Source organism: Cervus elaphus, chromosome 20 (assembly GCF_910594005.1).
Source record: "Cervus elaphus chromosome 20, mCerEla1.1, whole genome shotgun sequence".
Taxonomy (NCBI): Eukaryota; Metazoa; Chordata; class Mammalia; order Artiodactyla; family Cervidae; genus Cervus; species Cervus elaphus.
In genome coordinates, this window is record NC_057834.1 from 80,892,927 (window position 1) to 80,911,714 (window position 18,788).

General features: G+C 40.4%; 1 protein-coding gene across 3 annotated transcripts in view; it reads left to right on the forward strand.

The window, feature by feature from the left end:
* The window catches only part of DDAH1 (dimethylarginine dimethylaminohydrolase 1), a 158,565-nt gene that overhangs the window by 122,799 nt on the left and 16,978 nt on the right, over window positions 1–18,788 (forward strand). For 2 of the 3 annotated variants that reach the window (XM_043877000.1, XM_043877002.1), the window contains exons 3-4: window positions 2,276–2,349; window positions 3,149–3,268. In XM_043877000.1, coding sequence (XP_043732935.1) covers window positions 2,276–2,349; window positions 3,149–3,268 — 194 coding nt within the window. Of the gene's footprint in view, window positions 1–2,275; window positions 2,350–3,148; window positions 3,269–5,192; window positions 10,095–18,788 lie in introns of those variants that run through there. The other variant, XM_043877001.1, reaches the window with a different exon arrangement.

Here is an 18,788-nt window from a genome sequence, read left to right on the forward strand (position 1 = left end):
ACTTCGCACATGCGCACACACACACACACACACACACAGGAAACAATCAACCAAATCCAAAATGTAAGAAAGTCAGTAGGATAAATGACCTGATTTCTTCTATGAAAGAATAAGGTGAGGAAGGAAAAGAAAAAGAGGGTGAGTGGTTATAGAAGAAAATGACATGAGACATATAACATCCCAAATACTTTTTACTATTTTGATTCCAGAACTTCAGTTGTTTTTATCAGAAAGGCCATTTAAGGGGTGTAGCCTGCCATACTGCTAGAAACAGAAGTCCGGCTTACTTTTTAAAGACATAAGCAGTTTGCTTTTCTTTGTACTTTTAAATGGAAAAAGTGTGTAAAGTGTTTATATTTGCATATAGTGTGTTTAAATTTGTGTAATGAAATAATTTTTTAAAAAATTTAAGTTGCTTCATTTCTTCTTTTAAGTAACTTTTGTTTGTTTGTTTGTTTGTTTTGGCTGTGTCATGCAGTATTAGGATCTTAGTTCCCCAACCAGCGATCAAACCCATGTTCCCTGCATTGAGAGCATGGAGTCTTAACCACTGAATTGCCAGGAAAGTCCCTAAGTGTTTTGTTTTTTTTTTAAATTGTGTGTAAATCTAATTTGTAAATCTACATTTATCATAAGAAAATTAAGGAAATTTGTCTTTTTTATTTCAACTGACTTTTTTAATAAAGAGATTAATAGTTTTTGTCAAGTGAAGGGCCTGTCCCTTACTTAAGTTTTGATCTGTATGTAGTGAGTTTTCTTAAGGGACAACACAGTCAGGCCATTACCCAAAACACTGTCAGTTTGCCACCAACGATTCTTGTGTCTGCCAACAGCATAAGCCATTGGAATTTATCATAACATCATTTGACCTATGTCTTTTACCCCTGTTATAAGGACACCATGAAGATTAAAGTTGTAACAGGTGTGAAGTCTATCAAGCAATTCTTTCTACATGGCTACAAGTGTACATGACTACATTGTTTATACTTGTTCTCGGGCAAAATATATACTGATTTCTCTTGGAATATATTTTCCATATTTCATGTAGAATTCTTTTCCAGAGAATTAAGGAAGGATAAGAACCCCTGCATTTATGTATTACCTAACTCTATCCACTATCATTGGTTTTTTGCCTATAACTGCTGCTGCTGCTAAGTCACTTCAGTCGTGTCCGACTCTGTGTGACCCCATAGACGGCAGCCCACCAGGCTCCCCCATCCCTGGGATTCTCCAGGCAAGAACACTGGAGTGGGCTGCCATTTCCTTCTCCAATGCATGAAACTGAAAAGTGAAAGTGAAGTCGCTCAGTCGTGTCTGACTCGTAGCGACCCCATGGGCTGCAGTCCACCAGGCTCCTCCATCCATGGGATTTTCCAGGCAAGAGTACTGGAGTGGGGTGCCATTGCCTTCTCCGTTGCCTATAACTAGAAGAGCATTTTTACTTAATGCTTTGCTTTCTGAGAAAAAAAAAATTGTAGAATTTCAGAAAAGCCAAATAACTAGAAAGTTTCTCTCTCTGAAACTTCAGTGCTTTGTAGATAGAGGTATTTGAGGGTTAATTTGAAATAAATAGGTGTGTTGCTTTAAAGACAGCTCTTAGAGCTGAAGACCAGTCAGCACTAAACTCATTTTACTGAGATGGTTTCATCAGCCCTTACATCAACACTATGTTTTTTTAAAAAAAAAAAAGGTATCTGACTCATCAAGACTGTATAGTATTGTTCTTTTGGGGGAAAAAAAAGGAAGTTCTGCTAACTTCTTGCTATTACTTAATTTCTGATTACAGGTTATTAATATGTTTAATTATGTTATTTTCTAAATAAAAGCCGTATTATCTTATTGTGGTAAAATATACATAGCATAAAAGTTACTGTTTAACTATTTTAAAATGTACAGTTCAGGGGTATTAACTGCGTTCATGTTTTGCAACCATCACCATTACTCATTGCCAGCACTGTCTCGCCTTCCCAAAATGAAACATCATACCCATGAGACACTTGCTCGCTGGCTCCTGCTCAGTCCCCTCCCTGACATCAGCCCATGACAACCACCATTCTATTGATACTTTCTGCCTCTGTCAATTTGAAAGTTTATTTCTAATGGCAATAGTTTGAAATCACTTATGTAAAGAGAGCAGGAGTCACAGTACAAGTGGAGCTGACCTCTACGGTAGGAAAGAACTGTGTGATGCTTTAAAGTCTTTATTTGTAGATAGAAAAATAGCATGCCATCACTGATGCTACCCACTCACTGTGTTCCATGACATTTATTATAGGCAGAGAATTTTTTGTGGGCCTTTCCAAAAGGACAAATCAACGAGGTGCGGAAATCTTGGCTGATACTTTTAAGGTAGGTAAAGGATAATTTATGCCTGGCACAGAGTAACTACCTAATAAATAGTCATAGACCCATTGAATCAATATGTCATGAATCATGATATTTTTGTGTCATGGGCTTTGCAAAATAACTCCTAATATTTGTATGTTTGCTAGAAGTTTTAGAAGCTAGGACATAATAAATAGGCTTCATGGGACTCCCACAGCGGCAACAGATAAAGTTATCATGGACATTCTGCTTTCTCCCAGGGTATGATCAATCATAAAACCACTTGGCGGATATTCCTGGCACAATTGATGACCTAAAAAAATATATCTGGGGTCCCAGTTGTCTCTAAAATGAAATGTAGAATTTTTCAGATTGGAATTAAAGATCACCCACACTTGGCTGCCTACTGTGTGCTGGGCCTTGCACATACATCCTCCTAAGTTCCCTTTACTCTATTGATTTTGAGCAGATTGGCTCACCAGACTGCTCAGGAAGAGATGTAATCCCCAAGAAGCTGTTCCCCAGGACGATGGGAGGCTCTTGTTTGCACAGGATGTTCAGACACATCCTTCTAGAGTAGCCCCCTCTGCAGGTCAGCCAGCGAAGCTGTTAAGGCAGTCACAGGTCAGGTAGGAGGCTCTGCACTTCCTTCTTAGAAGCAGTCTTCATTTAACTGGCAATACCCAAACCTACGGGTCCCAGTTTTCCTTCCAGATGTTCAGGGACCCCAGCAGCCTCCTGGGGAGCTAGAATGTTTTGAGCAGGTTTGAATGGGTTTCAGAGTTATTCTGCCGTGACAAACTACTTTCTCTCATATGCCTAGGACTATGCAGTCTCCACGGTCCCCGTGGTGGATGCTTTGCACTTGAAGAGTTTCTGCAGCATGGCTGGGCCAAACCTAATCGCTATTGGATCCAGTGAATCTGCACAGAAGGCCCTCAAGGTAAATGTAAAACTTTGCTCTTTTGAAATGCAATAGGCACTTCCTGCCACATGGTTCTTCTAATACTGTCTACTGGACAGACAGCAACCAAGGGTAGCAGGGCAAGAACAGGCTGGTGCTTGAGCTTTCTCTGATTTACACTGTCCTCACCTCACATTTATTAGGAACAAGGAGCACTTAGTACGTACTGTTACTCTGAGTAAGTAAGTACTTGTTCAGTTGCTGCCATGTCTGACTCTTTGCGACCCTGTAGGCTGTAGCCCACCAGGCACCTCTGTCCATGGGAATTTCCAGGCAAGAATACTAGAGTGGGTTGCCATGTCCTTCTCCAAGCAAGTACTTAGTAAGTACTTTTCCTGGAAAATACACCTATCAGAAGAATTCTTCACTAATGAACCCTTCTGGGACTTTGGTCCCAGGTTTCCTGGAAAGAAATAACTCATCACAGTTATTTCTTCTGAGGAAAAGGAGGGCATTCCACCAGCAGAGTTCTTTATAATGTTTTATCTGTTAACTCGGATGATTGGTATACACAGAGTTGTTACATTATCCTTTTGTACTTCTGAACTATTTCATAATAATCTTTTAGAACACCATGATTCTGAAGTACCTAAAGGTTTTAACTTCTCCATTTGCAGTGGAATACTTACATTTTAGGAAAGTCATTTTTCTCATTTCACAGATAGGAATCGGAAAGTCCAGAAAAATTACTACTTGCTCTGGGTCACACAGCTAGATGGAGAGTAGACATCATTGATAGTGAAGATTTTCTATCGTTACAGTGCTTTACAGTTCAAAGGCACCTTCCTTCTCTGTAGATAATAACCCTGGGAGATGATCTGGACACTTCATAAGGGCAAAGACCTTGTCCATTTTGGTCACCATTGTGCCCCTTTATGCTTGGCCCAAGGTGGTCCCTAAAGAAGTATCTGGCACACAATGAATAAATGAATGAGGGAAGTGACTTTATCTCCATTTTGCAGTTAAGAACTAGATCAAGTGGCTCACCCCAGATCTCAAAGCTAATACTAAAAGCTGGGCTGGGACTACTTTTTGCCCCTTCCTCTCAAGTGGTCCTGCATGATATGTGACTTATTAAAGGACCAAGACAGGGATTTCCCTGACAGTCTAGTGGTTAATACTCTGTGTTCCCAATGCAGAGGGCACAAGTTTGATTCCTGCTAAGATGGGCTTCCCAGGTGACTCAGTGGTAAAAGAATCTGCCTCCCAATGCAGGAGCCACGGGAGATAAGGGTTCAACCCCTGGGTCAAGGAAGATCCCCTGGAGATGGAAATGGCAACCCATTCCAGTATTCTTGCTGGGATAATCCCACGGACAGAGGAGCCTGGCGGACTACATTCCATGGGGTTGCGAAGAACATGGTTGAAGAAATTTAGCACTCACACATGCAGAAAACTAAGATACTTCATGCAGCACAGATCGGCAAAAAAATGAAAGTAAAGGACCAAGACAGAAATTTCTCTTAGGCAAAGAGAGGAAATCTGTGTGCTACAAGGTACATAGTTTATTTGTTGGCCCTATCTGGTCTTGACTCTTCTACCTCAGGGCTGGGCTTGGTATGGTTTGTCTGGGAAGCAACCTCTGCCTCCCAGTTGCTGACTTTCTGCTTTGCATTATCTGCAACTTCTTTCAGTTAGCTCACTTGGCCTTTCTTTCTTCCCTTTCCCAGACTGTGTCTCTGATTATATTTCTAGGACCTTTAACAATTGTTGTTGAATAATCTACTTTGGATTGTGAATTTAGTGCCTTGTTCTATGTTTCCTTTAGAGAATGTCTTCTGTTCTGTTTCATCTGGAGGCCTGTGTCAACTTTCTGCATATAAAAAAAGAAATGATGCCTTGAAAGAAAATATTTGATAATGATGTCATTCAGAAGATATAGGAAGATTATTTCTCTCCTCAGGGACTAACTATGATGTCTTCCCATGGCAGCTGGGTTGGCCTGCACGTGTCTGAAATTGATTACAAGGGAAGGAGAAGGCTGAAGTTGTCCATGCTGTGCCTTTGTGTAAATTAGCAGAAAGAACCTCCTCCAAGTAGACAAACAAGAAAAAGTAGTTTCATCTGCCATTCTGGGTAAACTAGGTCCTTAACTCAAATAAATTGGTCTGTAACTCAGTAGGTCTCTAATGCAAATTGGTCCCTAACTTAGTTTGGAGAAACTAACACGTAATAAACTAAGAGATAACACAGTATAGTTAACTAGCACTCAGTTATATGAAATAGCCTTAATTGTTATTCAGAAGAGAAGAAGAAACTCCTTGAGGTCTAGATATTCAGAGAAAACTTTATGAAGAAAATGTGGCTTGATGTGGGTCTTGAAAGGTTTGTCAGAGTGGGATTCAGTGAGAGAGAGTTCCAGGTGGGGACAGGAAATAAGCAAAGACTAAACACAGTATATTCATGAGATATAACCAAACTAACCCAACTAATAGTTTTCTTGTGGGTTCCGGAGGACACAGCTGGATGGGGCAGATGATGTCTATAGAGGTAGGGACATAAAAGTGAGCAAAAGAATGAGTTTATCTCCATGAAGTAGAAGTCTGGTTATCCATAGGCTCTGAGAAGAAGAGGCTGTATTGCTGCAAAGCTGTTGGATCATCCCTCCTTTTGCAAAAAATGAAATGGAGGGGGAAGGCCCTGTGGTCAAAAAGTGGCAACTGATGACCTGGAAAAAGAAAGCCAAGCCTCAAGTTCCATTCTATGCTTTGGCCACTCACTCACATTTCTCCATTAAAATCATTTCTTTTCCATTGTCAAGTCCTCTAAGACCACATCTTTTAAGAGCATGCCATGAGGGTTTTTTAGTCCTCCTTTCTTTAGAGTTCATTTGAGTCAGTGTTAATAATGATGTTCACTCTATACTTGAAAACTTCTGTGTCAGAAACTATAAATAGTTCTGACTAGAAAGACATTCTTTGGAGACTGAATTTTCCATCAGAAAATGTGCTTCATAAACCATGGGCCTGTGGAGTTGGCCAGTGCCCACCTGCCATGTTCCTAGCATCAAAAAGGTCCTCTTCCCTGGTAGCCAAAGTAGGAGTACAAAGTAAACTGAAAACTAATGAGATCTCCGTGAGGGTCAGAAATAAGTGGGTTGGTGAAATTCAGATTTAGTGAACTGAACTGGTTATTTGAGAACAGTTTAGGCACCTGTATTAAATCAATGAATAAAATTGATAGTGGGTAAGTCCTACTGCTGATTTGAACATATAAATCCTGATATAGACAGGCAGGAAGACAAATGGACAGAGACAAATACGTCATTTATAAGTAATGAAGTTGTGTTTTTTTTCCACTTCACAAGTGAAAATACTGAGAACAGATGAAATAAGGCATTTTGAATAGGATCTCATGGTTTCAGAATCAGATTTCCTGGACCCAGCTTCTGCTGGCCCCAGTTGCCCAGCCCTCTCCAGAGCCATTCTTTTTATTGGAAAGCCTTTTCTAATTATTTTGCCATGGATTGGTTCTAGCTAAGCTCCCTTTTTCTCCTCTCTCTCCAACTATTCCCCTCTTCCATTTGTTGCTGGTTATCAGTATCTGATCTGTATCAGGGGAGATGTGAGTTTGGTCCCAGATGTCTGTTTTTCCTGTGTAAATCTTGATGTCTCAGTCTTGTCTCCATAGAGAAGCCCCTGGCCACTCAGGCATCACTTTGAGGGGCGTAGCATTTAAACAGGAGTGAATTGTGCCTTTCTGTGCTACACACTCAAAACCTGATTGCTTCCCACATCTGTCACAGCTCTCTGAGTACTTCCTTCAGAGTCTTTAAAACTACTTCTTGCATATTCATGCAGAGCTGAGAGCCCAAGGGCTTCCCGGTAGTCTTACTGAATTTGAAACACTTTGTAATGGGCTGCAGTCTCTTCTTGGTTAATGAAGTGGGTTCTTATGGAGATAGTCATGATACCTGTCTAGGCTGTAGGAGATTTAATAGTGTATGCATTGTCTATTTAAATGAAATAATCCATCTAAGATGACTTTAACAACTCTCTGCTAGAAAGCCCAGAAAGTATTTAATGCAGGGTATATTTAAAACACTTTTAATATAGTTTATCTAATATAGGAAAGAAAGAAAGGAGGACCTATCATTACCATATTTTACCATTGATGTGGCCAAAGTACTGGCAATTAGGTTGATTTGACATTACTAAAGATATTAGATACCAGGTCTTACCCTAGAAACACTATTATCTAAGCAAAATTAGCCTTTAGAGCAACCTGCCCTTGCTACACTTTTTCTCCTATACTCTTCATCATTCTCTTCATGGCCCTGGGCAATCACTACCTTCATCCTGCTCCTCCAGCTATAAAAGAAAATAATATAAGAGCAATTAATTTATGTTCAGGCAGTAGATCCACCAGTACTCTTCCAGGAGGAATGTTTGTCTTCTCAAAGATGATGAGAAGTCCAGTTGCTACACAGCTGGAGCTTCGAGTCACAAACGTAATTTGAGCCACAGAAGCCAACCTCCAGATAACACATATTCTCCTATCTCATTCATTTAAAGTTAAACAAGAGAGAAAACTGGAGTGGGTCGCCATTCCCTTCTCCAGGGGATCTTTTCCAATCCAGGGAATCAAACCTGGGTCTCCAACATTATAGGCAGATTCTTTACCTTCTGAGCCACCAGGGAAGCCCAGAGATCAAACCACTCTATGCTCTTAGCAGTCAGGGTAGTAGTTAATTCAAGAGGGAGGGAGTCATGGTGTGCAGGGCCATCTTGTATGTTATACTTTAGTTTTTAAAGATTAGTAAAAAAAATACATATATTGTTGGAAGTGGGCTGTGACTAACTTATAGAAATAATTCTTCAGTAGCTGAGTCTAAGTCTCAAATCCTTGCTTTACCTTCCATGTGATATCTTTTAATAAGGAAAAAAAAGGCAAACTTTATATACCCCTTGACCAATATCTCGCCATTTCCCCTCGCCTGCCAGTCTTTGTAAACCTTAAATATATATATATATATATATATTCCTTTATATGTCAGTAAAGCTGGGGAGGGAAAAAAACATAATAAAGAGTAGATTTGCACTACATCTCATCTGTTCTTTTTCTATATCCATGCCAAAATCGACTTGCTTTCCAGGAACCTGGATTAATTACATGCTGTCTGTCACAGGAGGACAGATCGTAATTCTCACCATCAGGAGGGGCTCTCAGTAATACTTTTTTTTTTTTTCAGTAATACTTTTTAACCCAATCTCCGTGGTAGCATTTAGTCTTCCAGCCAACTGGGAGTAAGAGAAAGCAAGGAAAGAAAGACAAAGAGAGGGAGTGAAGAAGAGAGGGAAAGGAGGTGGGGAAGAGTGACACTTAGCTGAAACAATCAGATGAGGAAGCTGCTGCCCTCCCCAAATGCAGAGCTCCAGGGACTTGTGGTACTGACATGTTGAGGGGTGTGCCATAAGCTGGCCAGGAGGCAAGAGGCATCTTCCTAACTTACCCCACACAGGAGACCAGGTATTTTTCTCCTTTAGGCATCTACAGTTTTGTTTAGTGACCTTTCTTTTATTACTAATTTTATTCTTTTGTATCACAATGAATTACTGTTTAAGATTTTTAATAGAAATACTAAAAGGATGTGGTAAGAAAAGAATTATGAGATCACCACTCCATTTTTTGTGCCTTTGTCATATAAATGGAGCTGAAATATAGTACATGAAATTCCAGTAGACTTGTAATTTTAAATTAAAAAGATCATAATGCATCTGGACGGAAATGTCTTTAAGATTTTTATGTTTCCTGAAATAGCAAATTGCATTTGTAAGATTCCTTGAATGAGGACACGGGCTGCCTGCTCTGAGCTAATTTAAATTGCATAGGATACAGTGTGTTTTTCTTTTGCATGACTAACTATATAATAGAGGTCACTCAGTATTTCCTCTCGTTTGACTCAGCTTCAGCATTGATTTTATGTCCAAAAATGTCCATGTTATTTTATAGGTGGTCATTTAAAAAATGAAAATGGAAAAAGTCCTTAATGTTTTTGGATTTTGTATGTTTTTTTAATCGCCTGGAATTTCCTTTAATGACAACTGGAACAGCAATAGCAAAAACCAAAAGACAGAAGGAGAGCTAACCAGTATCAACAGCATGATTGAAATGGAAAAATAAAGACTTTGCATTTTCAGTTGCTGTTACAGGGAATTAAAGTCTGTAGCTACAAGATTTCCCACTTTGTATCTCTACTGTGAAGGACAAATTGACCATCCCTCTTAGGTTTAATTTAGTCTCATTGTCAGGTTTTCTGTTCCAATTGTATTCACCAGATTCACAAGAAAATGATCTTTTAAAAAATAATCAACCGTGCCTGAATTAAGAAATTAAAACACAAAACCAAATAGACTCTGAGTTTGTGACAACTGTTTATGCTCCTTTTCCTGGCAGCAGTTGGCTTATCTGACAGTATTCCCAGAGCTGTGTGCCAACAAGGCTGGGGTGGCCAAACAAAATGCTTTGGCATGAGAGGGCAATAAATAATCTGAGGCTCGGGGACCAAACAACCTTGCTGCATATCAACACTAGTCCCAAGTGAGGCAGGAAGAAAGCAAAATTGGCCAAGTAGGAGAAAGGGAACAATGATGTGTTTTTTTCTCTTGAGCTTTCAAGAAAATGTCAAAGAGGAAAAAAAGGAAGAAATAATATTTAAAAGGCTGTTCATTCTATCCATTATATAATGGACATCAAAAAGTACTTAAACTCTATGGGATGTCGTCGGGGGAACTCAAGCATCTTGTTCGGAGGTTGAGAAAATGGCCTTTTAAGAGTTCTTTCAATCCAAGACCACTGCTCATGAAAGAAAGAGCCTCTGAGTGACCTTGAATTAGTGGTTCCTGATAAAAAGTGTGGTTTAAAACTTTCTGAAAACACACTGTTCTAGCCCTATCTCAGAAAATTCTGATGTTCTAGGTCTGGGATCCAGTCTGGCCCTCTGCATTTTTTTCAATTTTTATTGAGGTATAGTTGATTTACAGTGTTGTGCTAATTGGTGCTATATGGCAAAATGATCCAGTTTTATATATATATATATATATATATATATATATGTATGTATGTATGTATAAATACATTCCTTTTCATATTCTCTTCCATTATGGTTTATCACAGGATATTGAATACAGTTCCCTATGCCATACAGTAGTACCTTACTGTTTATCCATTCAATATATAATAGTTTGCATCTGCTAATCCCCAACTCTCAAACTTCCCCATGCAGCCCCCCTCCCTCTTGGCAACCACAAGTCTGCCTCTACCAGGCATCTGTATTTTCAAAAGTTCCACAGGTGATTCTGGCACACAGACTAAGTTGAAAGCCACTGCCTTCAAGAATTTCTACAACTTACAAAAGCACCTAACTTATGATCCTGAATAATATGCACCTGGAGAAGCCAATCACTACCTCTATAATAGAGGTACAAAAGAACATCCTCCAAGTAGCATTAAAAGTTAGAGAAAGTATCCAAATCAAAAGCCATCAAAAGTCAGAAACTCCTTACTCTTTCCATGCCAAGAGTTCAACATTATACAACTTAAAATATTAATATACTACCTAATTAGGTAATAACTTGAATGCCATCCTTCAATCCATTTGACATGTTAAACTTCTTTATTAAAATATTCTGAGTTATCAAAAATCACTAATGTTGTCATTTTCTGAGAATAGAAAATTTGCATTTGACTCATGCTTCCCAAACCCCTCCCCAACACACACATACACACACACACACAAAGAAAAATCTAACAATAGTACCTTATCTTTATGTACAGAGACTTATGCCAAAGAGAAAAAAAGACTAAACTTCATATTATTACTGATATTAGAGAAAAAAACTTACTTTACAAACAAAATCATATGTTGATTCGACTGAAGAAGCACAGTTGTCTAAAGGGCCGCAGTGGATTTGAGGGCAAAGCAGAGAACTTAGAGGCCAAATTCACAGGTTGTCCTTCTGGCTCTGCTTCTAGCTCTCCCTGTGTGACCCCGTCTCCAGTAGGCAATCTCATCCTGAAAAAACAAAGTTCAACCAGCCTCTCCAAGGAATGAGAGCTTCATTCCTCCCCGCTGGAAATTTCATGACAGGCAGTCAAGGTGAAGGACTATGTCTCAAGCTTGGCAAAAAGTAACAAGCATTTCACTAGAAAGCACTCAGTGATGTAGATAGTCCCCAAGTGGGTTCACTATAGACTCTTGACCATTGTGACATCGTCCTTTCAGTGGCTGTAAGTGATAGAAGACTTACGCTTAGCTGAACGTGTTGATGCCGGCTTGAGGATAGAAAACTGTAGAAGACTCCATCCTAGTTCCATCTCTCTTTGAGGAGGCTTCAACTGACTATGTAGCTATTAAACTGGATATCTTAACAAACATCATCATTTCCTAATTCATACATAAAGATCTGATAGAAAAAAAAGGTAAGGTTTCCAAAGCCTTTTATTGTTGTCTCTTCTGCAAAAAGACTTTTCAAAAGGCAGATGGAAGAAAAGGCAATTGAAAAAAGATTGCATGTGTGCTAAGTCGCTCCAGTCGTGTCCAACTCTGTGCAACCCTGTGGGCTATAGCCTGCCAGGCTCCTCTGTCCATGGGATTCTGGAGGTAAGAATACTGCAGTGGGTTGCCAAGCCCTCCTCCAGGGTATCTTTCAACCCAGGGATCACACCCATGTCTCTTGTCTCCTGCATTGGCAGGCGGGTTCTTTGCCACTAGTGCCCCCTGCTGCTGCTGCTGCTGCTAAGTTGCTTCAGTCCCTTGGGAAGCCCCTAAAAAGAGATTACAGTTGAGTTTGAAGTTAGGGCTTCTTGAGCATCAGACAGCAATTTATTGAGCAGCAACTGTATGAAAGATAGAGTCTCACACACAGGGAACGTGGAGGAGGATGCCCTCAAGGCTCTCCAGCTGGACTGGAGAAACAGGACAGTGTCAGTGTAAGATAAGGCAAATGCCTCCTAAATGGTGCAGGGTCCTAGTAGAAGTAGTGGGAGTTCCAAGGATAGAGTGGTCACAGGAGGAGGCAGCCAAAGTCCAAGTGGACCTGAACAAACAGCAAGACAGAGTCGGACGGGCACAGAGGATGCGTGTTTGCTGTAGATGGACAATGGGGGGGAATATCTATTTTATAATCAACAGATGATGTGCAGGGACAGGAAGAGGATTAAGGTCTAAGAAATAAGTTGGGGCTAGTCCAAAAGTAAAGGAATTAGAGTCTTCTTATCTGCAGGCTGTGGGAAGCCACTCGATTTTTTAGCAAAGGTGTAAAAGGTGGTATTTCAGAGAGATCTGTCTGATGTTATGCCTAGAATGATTTCACAGGAAGATCAGGAGTAATAAAACTAGTTAGGAAGCATCACACAGTCCAGAAATAAAGGAAAGGAGGGTCTGGACTGGAGAAGCGGCCATGACCACAGAGAGGACCCTGCAGGGGGTGAGTTCTATTTACAGAAGTAGCAGAACATCATAACTGATGGAGTTGAAAGGGCAGGGGAGGAAAAAGGCCCAGGTCAGCACTTGGACAGATACTTATAGAACTCCTGTTCTGTACCAGGCACTATACCAGGCCCTAGGGGACAATGATCAATGAAATCACATCAGAAAAGACTACTAAATGGGATGCCTTTGATGGAATTCTCAGAAGAGAGTTCAAATTCTCCCTGGCATGATGAATTCAGTTCTCTCCATCAACACAGGAACAAACCATATAAAATTGGTGGACAGAACGTGTTGCTGGATTCCTCTGACCTCGATTCACATTTTGAGAGCTGAGCTGTACTCAGACACATCCAGCTGACGGCAGCTCTGGTAGATGGCCGACGTCTAAGCTCGTAAGACACTAACGGGGCTGGCTCCCATTTCAGTTTCCATTGGCAGCAGTCAGCAGCTCATCTGAATTTAGAGTCTCTGTCCTTTACCCTTTTCCATTTATTTTTTATTATCTTTATCTACTCACTCTCAAAGCACATGGAAAAAAATCACTTTAACATTTGTGTGCCCTCTGTCTCCAGCAGGGTCTCATTGTTTCTTGGCTGAATTGAGTTGGCAAAAGACCACACACACACACACACACACAAATTACCCAGAATGATTTGTGTCTCATGGGCTGAAATTGTACATCACAGAATGGCCTATGTGACACTCTCACCAAGCCAACACCAGTACCCTTGATGTGGAACAGATTAGGAAATGTGTCAGTTGAGCTGGAGGGAGAATGCTTGAGTTTTGGATTACTGTTTCTCCGTGAACATCACGTGTATTAAATGCCTTAGGTGTTGATGAGTGTCCTATTGCTTGGCTGAAGGTTAATAAAGCATATGGTTAAACCTAGGCACTAAATTAGAAATGACATTTTAACCCTAAATCATTCTCCAACTTCTAGAGAAAACATGCACACAGATGGATTCAATACTGGAATTTAGCCCATCCTTAGAAACAGTGACATGCAAGAGAAGCAAATTAAAAGTAAATATTCTGGGGGAGAGGGATAAATTAGGAGTTTGGGATTAAAATATGCACACTACTATATGTAAAACAGATAACCAACAAGGACCTACTGAATAATGAAACCACTCCAGGGGTACTCTGTCCTTAATAACCATGTACTATTTCTCCCATTTTAATCTGTTTTTCATTTATGGTCACTGGGAGACCCAGTATTTCTCAAATACTATCTGCCTTCAGATGTAAAAATCTTTGGAGATAGCTTACAACAAAGCCATTCCCTTTTGTCTTTTTCTGGAAGGGGACCAAATTCAAAGCTGTAACCACGTATCCAGAGGTGACTCTTGGTACAGAGTTTCAAAAACAAAAAATCTACACCCTGGAAAGTGATAAGAGTTCAATCTAGATTAGCTACCAGTGGTTGTAATATCAATAGTGGTAATAATACATTTAAGTGTGATGTTCACGTTAATTCAATTTGAAAAGCCTAAGTTAATGATCTTTCCACATTAACATACCCAAGAATTACACAGAATGCACATTTGAAATGTGTATCACAGGAACTCCCCAGCAGTCTAGTATTATCACTTGGGCCTTCATTGCTGTGGGCCTGGGTTTGATCCCTGGTTGGGGAACTAAGATCCTGCATGGTGTGGCCAAAAGAAAAAGCTAACGCATATATATAGAATCCAGATAAATGGTTCTCTTGAACCTATTTGCAGGGCAGGAATAGAGACACAGACGTAGAGAAGAGACTTGTAGACACAGTGGAGGAAGGAGAGGGTGGGACAAATTTCGAGAGTAGCATGGACATATACTCACTAGCGTGTGTTCAATAGATAGCTGGTGGGAAACTGCAGTATAACACAGGGGCTCAGCTCGGTGCTCTGTGACAACCTAGAGGGGTGGGGTTGGCGGGGGAGGTTCAAGAGGGAGGGAATCTATATTCACTTATAGCTGATTCACACTGATGTATAGCAGAAACCAACACAAATTGTAAAGCAATTATCCTCCAGTTAAAATAAATAATGACATGCACATCACATTTCTGGGGTTGACCACAAGAAATTCAGCAGCAACGCTGGCCTAGAGCCTAGGAACCCCTGCATGACTTGGATGCAGGTAATCTGTAGACCGCACTGGGAGAAGCAATCCTCTGTCTGGAGTTCACCAGACATCCTATATCAGCATTTGAGGGCAGGGGGAGACGATTCACGCCAAAAGTAAATCACTGTGTTGTTGGACAGAAAATGCCCCCTAATATCATTCAGAATAGTATCTTATAAAATAAAACAACTGGCATAGCACTTCAGAGAAGTAACACTCATGTGATAAAAAAAAAAAAAAAACTATGCAGAAACTAGTACAGCCACTATCAAGAACAGTGTGGAGATTCCTTTAAAACTGGAAATAGAATTACTATATGACCCAGCAATCCCACTGCTGGGCATACACACTGAGGAAACCAGAATTGAAAAAGACACATGTACCCCAATGTTCTTTGCAGTGCTGTTTACAGTAGCTAGGACATGAAAGCAACCTAGATATCTAATAGCAGACAAATGGATAAGGAAGTTATGGTACATACACACAGTGGAATATTACTCAGCTATAAAAATGAATGCATTTGAATCAGTTCTAATGAGGTGGATGAAACTGGAGCCTATTATACAGAGTGAAGTAAGTCAGAAAGAGAAACACCAATACCTGATGTTAACGCATATGTATGGAACTTAGAAATGGTACTGATGACCCTATTTGCAAGACATTAAAAAAAGACACAGATGCAAAGAACAGACTTTTGGACTATGTGAAGGCAAGGGTGGAGTGATTTGAGAAAATAGCATTGAAACATGTATTACCATATGTAAAATAGATGACCAGTGCAAGTTCAACGCATGAAGCAGGGCACTCAAAGCTAGTGCTCCGTGACAACTCGGAGGGATGGAGTCGGGAGAGAAGTGGGAGGGGGGTTCAGGATGGGGGAACACGTGCACCCATGACTGACTCATGTCAACGTATGGCAAAAACCACCACAATATTGTAAAGTAATTAGCCTCCAATTGAAATAAATAAAGTAAATTTTTAAAAAGTTTTTAAAAATCGTGGCAGCAAATTTCAAAACATAAAGTTTATGTTTCCATTTTAAGAACAAAAAAAAAACATGCAGAGCTTCACTCGATTATTGAAGTACAAATACCTATGAAAAACTAATTTCTTTAAAATACTGTGTCTTTTTAGAGGAAATGCTTACAGAATAAACAATATCATGTGTTCCATCTAGTTCCTTTCTCTCTGTTGATAATGTTTGCATATTAAAATACAACATATCTGCAATAAGTGCTTATTACTCTAATTCTCTTTGGCTACATAAGGCTCTTAGACTTGAATAGAGAAGTCTGAAGGTCTAAAGTCCTGTGGCTTGAAAATAAATAGGATACTAAATTCTTCAAGTAGGAATAGTGGAAAGAGGAAGGAAACTTGGGTGGGAAGTATTGTGTGCTCCCATCCCTGAGCTTGTTAGGAAGAATTTGAAAAGGTGCCCCTGGAGACAGCACCCACACTGATTAAAGCCAGAGTTCCAGTGACAAGTATCAATTGCACAGAAGGATGCAGCACAAGCACTGACTTTTGGAAGCCATTCTTTGCTTCCAGAAGGTTGAGCTCTGAGTGAGTGTGTCTTACAGCAAATTGCATCAGGAGATTTTAGGAAGATTTTAAGAGTTTCTGAAATGCTGAAAGATTATTCATCCATTTGTTCAACATTTAACAAATGTGTTGAGCGCCTGCCCCATGCCAGGCCCTGCACAGAGAGCCAGTGATGTGTCTGTGCCTCTCTGGAAGCTTCATCCATTCTGCTGTGATGACTTGGTTGCCTTAACTCAATTCAACCCAAGCAGTATGTCAATTGCCTAAAGGGGCAGAGGTCAAAATACATACAGTAGAGAGACAAAAATGTATTGCTCTCTGAACCAATTGATGATAGTCAGCTAGTTGCCTTCTCCAACTTCTATGCCACCCTTCCTTCTTATTAATTGAACCTTGAGTTTTAAATGAACATATTGCCACCTGGAACAAAGTTCACAGCTCTTGGCTTTCTTTGTCCTAGGTATAACAACGAGACTAAGTATTGTCCAATGATATGAGATTAGTGGTGCTGGGTATGAGATCCAGGAAGCCTGGATTTGAAAGAGAGGAGTTGTGCCTTCTCCCTACCCTGAACCTTGAAAAACAGATGTGATGGCTGGAGCACAAACAGCTATTTCATACCATGAGGACAAGGGCTACATAACAGAGCAAAAAGCTAGAAGAACCTCAGCCTGTGATGACTGTCAAGTCCATACACTGCATTACAACCTCAAAACTCCTTTCACATGACAGAGAAAGAAACTTTTAAAAGTTGTTTAGACGGGCAGGTACTTTCTGTCATAGCCAAATTTAGTTCTCAATGATAAAACTGCTTGTCTTCACTAGCCATGAACAGAAAACCCAGGTCAAACTGGCTAAAACCGTGAAGGAGAATTATGGTCCCTGTAGTTCTGAAGTAATGTAGACTTTAGGGTAGATTTGATAGGTCTGCTCAATGATGCTGACAAAGAACCAGACTTTGTCTTCCCTTCTACAGATGAGCTTCACTATAAAGCTAGCTCCTCTTCAGGGGAGCACAGTGGTTGCAGTAGCTCCTGGCTACTTGCCTCCTCACCCCCATTCAGGGAGAGGAACATCAGCTCTCTCAGAAAAGTAAGGAAGTTTCTTTCTGATCTTGTCCATTCTTATTGGTTCAAATTGGTCATCTGTTCATCCCTGAACCACTAATGGAACTGGGGATGAATTTCTCTGGAGCTACAGTTTCCTGACTGCATCCAGGCACAATGGAGCACCACAAACAAATTCACAGGGGTACAATGGCAGAAACATAAAATTTTCAAAAAGAATACAGATATACCTGTCAGACATCACACACCTTTCTACTGTTGTTTGGACCTAACTACTTAATAAATAAAAGCATTAGACTTGCTAGAGTTTGTTTTTTTGTTTTGGTTTGAGTTTCACTCTTTTTTCTTGGCCTGAGGGCCCCATGAAAATATCACTGGGACACTTATGGGTACCAAGAGAGGAGGAGAGGAACCGAGAGAGGACCCTTTGGCCTAGAGTCTCAATCCTGCAGTCAGTGGTAGTCAGATAATGTGGGCTTCACAGGGAGGTGTGGATATACAAGTGAAAACCCAGGTAACTACTAAGAAAGCAGAGAATGGATGTGTGGGAAGCAACCACAATGTCCACAGGCCCTTAGAAGAGCTAAACCCTGCATTCTTAGAGAACTGCCTTTGTCTAGGAAAATACAATAAGGCCTTTGGGGTAAAAGGTGAGAGCCTTGAAGGCTTGGGATCAGCAGGAGACAATACAGCAAAAGAGAAAGCAAAAATGTCCTTTGTTAGAAGCAACAGGAATGTGGAGATAGGGAAAGAGCAGAGAAAAGGGAATGAGGAGAGATCTGAACTACAAAGCAGAGTTGTCGAATCTTTGAAGAACACCAGCGTTTCATATTCTATTTAAGTGTCTCTGTTACCGCAGTACTCCAATCTGCCAAACTTGAGAACAATCTATTACTGTAGGTGAATAGGGCTTGTTTTTCCAGGCAGTCAAAGAGAGACTGGGGTCCCAGCTTGTGTTGACATCGTTTAAAAGAGGGACAGCGCCTGTGAAACAATTATATTTCTAAAGGGATCTAATTCAGTGGGGCCAGAAGTAACATGTGAATATCAGCTACCTCCTTTCCCTTCTCAACCCCTCTCCCCAAATTGGTCAAAGTTATAGAGAGGGCACAGACTAGTGGTTCTCAATCCTGTCTACATATTATAGTCATCAGGAGGGAGCATTTAAAAAGAAACAGTGACATTTTTCTCTACTCTAGACCAAGTCAAAAAAGAATCTCTATGATTGGTGCCCAGAAGCCTATACATTTTTTTAAAGTTCCCCAGATGATTCTAATGTGTGGCCCAAGTCAAGAACCGCTGGCCTAGGACATTCCACAAATCATGGAATGCAATTAGGTTGTAC